The sequence below is a fragment of the Mus pahari genome, chromosome 10 (genome assembly GCF_900095145.1).
Source record: "Mus pahari chromosome 10, PAHARI_EIJ_v1.1, whole genome shotgun sequence".
NCBI lineage: Eukaryota > Metazoa > Chordata > Mammalia > Rodentia > Muridae > Mus > Mus pahari.
The window spans coordinates 40,234,662-40,242,912 of NC_034599.1; the positions used below are offsets into that span (position 1 = coordinate 40,234,662).

Sequence of the window (8,251 nt, forward strand, 5' to 3'; positions counted from 1 at the left end):
CTCACTTTGTAGACCAGGCTGGCCTCGAACTCAGAAATCCACCTGCCTCTGCCTCCTGAGTGCTGGGATTAAAGGCATGTGCCACCACGCCCGGCTTATTAAACCAATTTTTAACATAGAGTTGAGTGATGTAAAGGGTGCTCTGGTATAGGTAAAGACAGCCATTTCTCTTGCCAACTTTAACCCACACTTTAGGGCTAAGCAAAAGGGGTTGGGCTGGTTCTTAGCCTAATGGGGATGGTGTCTCAGTGTCCTGATGCAGCCTGGCTTCCTCCTTCTGCTTCCTGACCTGGCTGCTACTGTTTAGCATAAGTCAGTGGGGCTCTCTGCTCCCTTCTAGAACACCAAGACCCTCTCAATGCTCTCTCCCTTCCCCCAGGGTCAGCTTCACCAACTCCTCCAACTGATAGGGGTCAGCAGGGGATCCTGAACGGAAATCAGCTGGTGATCATTGTGGGGATCGTCTGCGCCACCTTCCTGCTGCTTCCGGTTTTGATATTAATTGTGAAGAAAACCAAGTGGAATAAGAGGTACATGACCGTCCCCCCTTCAGTGAGGAGACTGAGAATATACACTGTCTCTAAACTACAGTGGAAGAGTAGCCACATCACCCCAACTGAGCCTGGTCTTAGCTAATCCAAAGTGGAAGAGAGGGCCAGCGCCCTGTGGTGTTACATTGCTTGTTATATTTGATGCTGTGGTAGGTGGCTCTGCGCCCTTTGTATCACCCTTCAGAAAGGCTTGGACGTTGCCATACCATGCTCATTCTCCTCGCTGTTATACAAAGTTTAACAGATGGAGGCTTACATGGAACGCAATTCATATATAGACCTCATGCCCAAGGTGTGGCAATACCCAGAGACTGCATAGGAGAGGTTATTCATTGGGAAGGAGAATGAGACAGGAAATCCCTATGTACTCCAGGCTGGCTTCGAACTTATGATCCTCCTACTACACTTTCTCATTTACTGGAATCACGGGCGTGTACTGTCATGCCTGGCTTGAAATGTTTTATTTAACTGAACTTCATCACTTGCTTCCCCAGACTCTTAGAAATGTCTGGATGCCAGGGCACAGATTATAGAATTTTACTGATTATTGGCAGCTCTTCAGTTTATCGAATATTAATGAAATATGTTGACGGCTTAAGCTAATGTCCCAGTTGAAATCACAGCAGTGGGAAAGATCCCGTGAAGACCAAGGATTACTGCCTTTTTCTTTTTTTTTTTTTTTCTCCTGTGCTGGGAATTGAACCCTGTGTCTTGCATATTCTAGATAAGCTTTCTTCCACCAAGTCACCGCTCTGAGGCCTGAGTGGCTTTTCCCAGGGGAGCGTACACTGTAAAGAAAGCAATTGTGCCTGCTAAGGTACACTCCCTGCTCCCAGAGCTGTCTGATTTAGCTTTGAACTTACTTGGCCCCTCTAAGGGTCATCTCTGTAGTCATGATGCATTTGAGCAAAAGACCGAGAGACTGTGTAGTTTCCACTCACAGCTTATGTCCGTACCGTGGTCCTCAGTGTTAAGGAAAGCCAGCCTTCTAAAGAAACATCGCTATCCTGAGAGTCCCACATAAAGACGGTCACTGTAACTTTGCTACTAATAAAAATCTGGAGACACTGTGGATAGAGCAGCTTCCAGAGAGGCAATGCTTGGGTGAGTGGGCATTCTGGTGAATATACCATTACTTTACAAGCCAGCATGTAATGGCATGGGACGGCAGTCAAGAAGGTTATAAGGGGAAGATCGTAGTATGATCTCAATTACAGGAAGGAAACAATACAATGTTCGTGTCAGAAGCTTGTGGGCTGGGCATGTTTTGTCTGAGAATTACTTAGACTGTCATTGAGAGAGGATCTGAAGGATAGTTCTGAGGAGTTATTAGACAATAAAGATAAGATCGTGTCCAGTAAGGGGACCACTTGGAAACCTGCAGTATTTGATTCATTTAACAGTGAGAATATACAACTTTACAATCATGGTTTATTTTCATACTTAAAGAAAAAAATTCTGCCTTAGATCAAAACAGGAAAAAAAAAATCCAACCATAAATTTAATGACAAACACATGAGGGAACTGGCCAAGAGATCAAAGATGAAGGGCCTGATCAGAAAAGGTCAGAGCACAAGCCCCGTGGGGTGGGGGAGGGGTAGCTTCAGGAGTAGCTGAATTGCGCCCATTGTGCCCAGCCATGCTAGTGTGAAAACAGAAAAGTGAAGTCACATTTCAGCCAAACCATCCCCACAACGGTTCCCATTTCCCACCAGAAGAGCTGCTCTTGCGTATTTAGTTCCTCCCAAGAATCTCTCTGTAAAGAGATGCAAGGGTCCTGTGTGATGTAGGTGTATGTAGCGTTCCTTCTAGGTGTGCTTGAATCGGCGTACCGTTCGAGGTTCAGAAGTTAACTCTGGGTGCTTTTCATGCCTTACAGTTCAGTAAGTTCTATGGCTTCTGTGAAGAGCCTGGAGAACAAAGAGAAGACTAAACCAGAGGTGAGAGAAGGGCCTGCCCTCTGAGGGGAACAGGGATGCACACACACTTTAGCAGGGGACCCTGGGGAGGTGTAGGGAGGAGACTGCTACTTAGGAACTGTGTCTTACCCATTAGTCTCAGCTCTCAGCTCATAGGCCATGGCCCTGTGCAGAGCAGTGACTTGGGAAGCCTTTACCGCTGCCTCTGAGGAATGGGCTGGGGTAGGGTAGCCTGGGCCAGATCAGCAGTGGGCGGCAGATCCTGGGCATAGGTACAGGAAAGAGCCCTGGACTTGAGATCAGAAAGCTTCCCTCATGAGCTAAGGACTTACTGATTAAGAGCAGGTGTTCAGGCCCTTTAGAGGAGATCAACATGGACTTCCCCCTCACAGGGCTTTGAAGTGGAGTTATAAACAGGAGCTTAGAGATTAGTTAATTTCCCTGAGCTCCAATAGCTTTCCCTCCCTCCCCCCTCTTTTTCTCCTTCCCCCTCTCCACATTTTAACTTTTAGACACTTCTCTTTGGTCCGTTGGCTTCTTGAGTTTTGGGTTGCTTTTATCCCAAAAGTAGGATTCTTGTTTAACAAGGTTCAATCCTTAGAAGCCTGAGATTGTGTCTTTTTTCCCTAAGAGCGATGGGATGGGGAGTCACGGTCCTTAGCCCTCACAGCTGTGAGGCTCGAGGAGGGCCGTTCTTGCCATATCAACTTTCTGAGAGATGATAACAGCTAGCTGATAAGTAATATCAACTTGCCGTAACTAATCAGAAGGAAGTGACCATGGCTTGCAAGCGAATCTGCAGAAGAGTGGTCTCCCTGCAGCCTAGCCAATATGTAGAGATGCAGAGATGTTTTGGTTTTTTTTTTGTTTGTTTGTTTGTTTCTTAAGTTGGTGCCCTTTCCTGGTGAATTAGTTCAAGAAGTCTGGAGTCTGAATTATCATTGTTGATAATTCTGTTGCTCTTCTGGTTTTGGCTTCGTTGTTTTTGTTTTTGTTTTTTTTTGTTTTTTGTTTTGCTTTGGTAGCTGAGGCCTGGTGAACAGGAAGGAGTAGCTGCTGTCCTTCCTTGATGTCGCTTAGGAACTTTTGTATTCTCTCCACCCCAGAAGCATATCTACTCCTCCATAACTACGTGGGAGACAATAGAGAGAGAACCAAGTGGCGAGTCAGAGGGCACCTACATGACCATGGTGAGAACGATTCTGGGTCCTAGCTGGGCCAGGTTTCTGGAATGGGAGGAGGTGTTGGGGAGGATACCCGTGGCTCCGGGAGGGAGGCAGGAGTGGTGAGGCCTCCTGAAGAGGTTGTTTGTATAGGGCAGGGTTTTCCCCCAAGCAGTAGGAAACAGGGAGAACAAACCCTGCTTAGAACTAAAGTCGCCAATAGAGAGCATGGTCGGTAGGAGCCTTCCCCTGTGCATAGCTCTGGCTAAACTAGATGTAATAAAGTATTGTTAGGTCATCGGACAAGACTATCAGGAGGCTGAAAGGTAAAAGCAGTGGGTAGAGATGTAGTTCAGGTTATAGAGTGCTTGTCTCCCAGGCACGAAGCCCTGGGCTTGATTCCCAGCACTGTGTAAGTCAGTACATACCTGTAATCCCAACACAAGGAGGTGGAGGCAGGGGGATACAGAGTTCAGGGCCATTCTCGGCTGCCTACCCAGTTTAAGTCAACGTGGCCTACATGAGACCCGATCTGAAAGGAAGATGTGTGTGGAGGGCTAGGGAAATGGCTTGGTAAAGTGCCTGCTGTTCAATCATGAGGAGCTTGGTTTAAGTCTTTAGAACCCATAAAAAGCTGTCAGCACGTCCATCTGTCATCCCAGCGTTCTTATGGCAAGATGAGAATAGGAAACACAGCCCAATATAGGCGACAACAAACAAGAAAGAGACCCTGTCTCAAACAAGGTGGAAGGACTGGTACCCAAGGTTGTCTTCTGATCTCCGGATGCACACCGTTATATGATGTGCCTGTACTCATACACACAAATGCACATGTACACATGCATACACACTCAAATGCATATGCACAGATATATACATGCACACACAATGCACATGTATACATACATGCACACACAAATGCACATGCACACATACATACGTGCTTACACACAAATGCATATGTATATATACATGCACACACACAAATGTACATGCACACATACATACATGCACACATACAAATGCAGCTGTACACCTACATAGACATATACACAGGTATTTTATAAGGTAAAATTGGCTCCCTTTTGGCCATTGGCTTTATTTATTTTGAACTTTACTATTAGCTTCTCACACTCTAACTGCCATGCAGGCTGCAGGCTACTTTTCAGTAAATAGGATGGAGTCTGAGTGGAGTCTGAGTCCTCTTCAACTCAGGAAACTCAGAGAAGAAAAGCACCCAGAAAGGCTCCCTGCTCTGCAGTATGTAGGGGTAGGGACAAAGGAAGTGGCTCACAGTGGCACCATGTTAATTTGTAGACTAATCAGTGATCCCCACCCTGTGATGGAGCCGTGCTCTGTTGAGTTCAGGAAGGCTGGCTGCCCAAGCATGTGGAATGATGGGTTTGCTCCTGTCATACTGCACAGAAGGCACATGATTCCCAGCTGATGGCAGTGGAGAAAATTCTGCCTAGGCATTGTGAGACCAGAGGTCTGGCCCTGTTCCATTAAGTAAAACATTAGCCCTTCTGAAGTCACGGATGAATAGATTCGTTTTCTTCAACATCCCTCTCCCATTATCACCATGTGATGCTCAAGCAACAGGCCAGATCTCATCCTGGCTTTTAGAGACCCGATGGCATGGCTATTGGTAGGAGAGTCACCTACAAACACAGTCTGTAGGAGTGGAGATACATCAGAGCCCTTCACAGCTACTCACATGCTGTGCAAGGAAAACAGTACCTCGGTCCCCTTAATGTCCTTGTCCCGTTGGTGCCTCAGGTCTACTTAAGTATGAGTGAAGCGAGGTCCAGGCTACAAACACAGAGGCCTTCAGGGCTGACCAAGTCACTTAGAAACACTATGTGCTGGGCTGGAGGCCTGGCTCAGCAGCTAAGAGCCCACATTGATCTTGCAGAATACCCAAGGTTGGATCTCAAAAGTCATGTTAAGCAGTTCATAAGTGTCTATAACTCCAGTTCCATGGGGACCTGACACCTTTGGACTCTGGACAGCTTCACTCCTCCCCTACATATACATAATTTAAAAAAAAAAAAAGCAAATCTTTAAAAGAAAGAAACACATACCAGGAGTGGTGACGCACAACTTTAATTCCAATCATCCGGAGGTAGAGGCGGGTGGATCTTTGGGTTCCAGGCCACAAAATAAATAAACCTGGCAGATGGCTAAGCAATTAGGAGTTCTTGTTCTGTAATCATTAGGACCAGAGTTCAGATCCTAGCAACTTGTAACAAAGTGGGAGTCCAGCAAATGCTACCGGTGGCCAAACTCTGGGTTAGAGGCTTTTGTTAGAACAGCAGAGGTGTTCTTTGATAGACAATGCTGACAAGGAACCTGTCATTTTGTTACTGTTGACCTGATTAAATTGCTTCGATGTAGTCTGTTTCTTTGTTTCCAGAATCTGTGGGTTCAGCCAACCACAGATTGAAAGTATCTGGGAAATGTCTATAAATAGCAGACTTTTCTTTTTAGATATCACAGTACAACACCTAATTACAGGACCTTTGGAGCTGGATGGTTGTATCCAGATCCCGCCTCTGTAACTTAGCCGGTGATGGTTAGAGGCAGGTAACTTAGTCTCTGTGAGCTTGTTTTTCATCTTAGAGCTCAAGATCATTCTCTGCTATATAGTAAGTTTGGGCCACATGAGACCCTGTTTTATGGGGTTGAGGAACAAATGAGGCAACATATGTAGAATTTAGTATTTAACCCAACATATAAGGAAAATCACAGCAAACGGCTGCTACTATTATTTTTTGACTTTTTTTCCCCAGTGATGGGGATTGAACCCAGGGCTTTCCACATGTTAGACAAATATTCCACTGCTAAGCTTCATCCCTAGGCCCTAACTGTGTACAAATGTGTTTGTTTTTTTAATCTTCTCTTCCTCCACAGAATCCAGTTTGGCCTTCTTTGCCCAGAGCATCCAGTTTGGCCCGGTCTTCAGTCAGATCCAAGTAATGTGGTTGAAAAAAGAAAAGTCACCTTGGGGAATTCCCAAAACTTTCTGAGAAGAAGGAGAGACTCTTTTTGATGTTCCCTGGGGCCACTGTGCCAACTATTTTAGACTTGTGCATTCCATCTGGTCTTGGCCTCCATCAAAAGGCTGAAGATGGAGGGTTTGGAGTCTGGCAGGAAGACCGAACTGCTCCAGATAACCAGGCACTGATGAGGGGAAGGAGACCTCGGACTTCTCCCAGTAGTGGTGTGCGGGCTGGTGAGGGAGCTGCCTGATCTGCCTTGTGCTTTCAAGCACTCCATCGGGCCAGATCTGTAATGTGAACAGTGGTTTGCTTGTCTGTCTATTTGTTTTTGTGGATGAGCTACTAAGAGACTCACAGAGATATAAACAAAAAAAATTATTTGGATGAATTATCCCCAAATAAGTGTCATTTGTGGGAATCATCTTTTTTGTGTCCTGGATGAAAGGCAAGTGGGGAAATTTGAAGGATGGAACTCCTGAGAGAGTGTCCTTTGAGGAGAGCCACAATGGACTTAACATCTGGGGACTGGTTTGGTTCTGGGGGAAGACCTAGGGGTAACCCGTTGGAAGTGGGATACGAAAACAGCTCTGGGATCTCCTCAGGCTGCGGATCTGCATCGGTGGCTAGAGCTAGGCCTGTGGTGTTTAGACATCCATCCTTTCCAAATGTATTGAACAGGCCTGCCAAAGCAAACGGCCAACGATTGAATTCTTGGTCTGAAATACGAGATTCCTATACTTTTCACTGTTGTCATGAGACTTAAACAGGTTGCTCTTGTTTAATGGCTTATCTCTCTGTTGCTGGAGAGATAGCCCAAATGGGCGTGGTGCTGGAGAGATAGCCCATCAGTTAAGAGGACTGACTGCTCTTGCAGAAGACTGGGGTTTGATGCCCAGCATCCACATGGTGGCTCATAACTGCTTGTAACTCCAATTCCAAGGGAGCTGACACCTTCGTCTGGCCTCTGTGGTCCCTGCATGCACATGGTACATGGACATACATACAGGAAAAACACCCATATATATATAAAGGTTTTTTTAAATGTTCAATAAAAACTAAATAAAAGTGTTGATCTTCGTATGCCCCAGTACAGGGGAATGCCAGGGCCAGGAAGAGGGAGTGGGTGGGTTGGGGAGCAGTGCAGAGGAAGGGTATAGGGGACTTTGGGGATAGCATTTGAAATGTAAATGAAGAAAATAGCTAATTAAAAAAAAGTGTTGATCTGAATTTTTTTTTTTTTTATCTTGACTTATGGCTCCTAGGGACCAGCTAGGACTTGTTATGGTCACCTTTCTTCAACTGTCACGGACCTTTTCTCATCTCTGTATCTTTCTCCTCATTGCCCATTCAGGGGCAGTAAAAGTCTTCTCTAAGTCCTTCCCCCCCTTTTAATTACTGGGGACTCAATCTGGAGTCTTGTTTATACCAATGCAAGCTCTCTATTGTTGAGCTACACTGGCCTAGTCCCTGGGTCACTGATTTCTTTGCTTGCTTGAGACAGAGTGTTGCCCATAACTCAGTGGTAAGAACTGTTGCTGACGACACCATACACTTTGGTAAACACAGAGAAGTCAGCCTGGAGACGACCCGAAATCTTCCTTGTTGGCTAGCTTTCA

General features: G+C 45.8%; 1 protein-coding gene across 1 annotated transcript in view; it reads left to right on the forward strand.

Annotated features, from left to right (window-relative positions):
• Jaml (junction adhesion molecule like) overlaps nucleotides 1-7,711 on the forward strand; it is a 28,345-nt gene extending 20,634 nt beyond the window's left edge. The window contains exons 8-11 of the mRNA XM_021207908.1: nucleotides 380-530; nucleotides 2,431-2,491; nucleotides 3,577-3,660; nucleotides 6,547-7,711. Coding sequence (XP_021063567.1) covers nucleotides 380-530; nucleotides 2,431-2,491; nucleotides 3,577-3,660; nucleotides 6,547-6,612 — 362 coding nt within the window. The 3' untranslated portion in view covers nucleotides 6,613-7,711. The remainder of the gene's footprint in view (nucleotides 1-379; nucleotides 531-2,430; nucleotides 2,492-3,576; nucleotides 3,661-6,546) is intronic.
• Nucleotides 7,712-8,251: the final 540 nt, after the last annotated feature.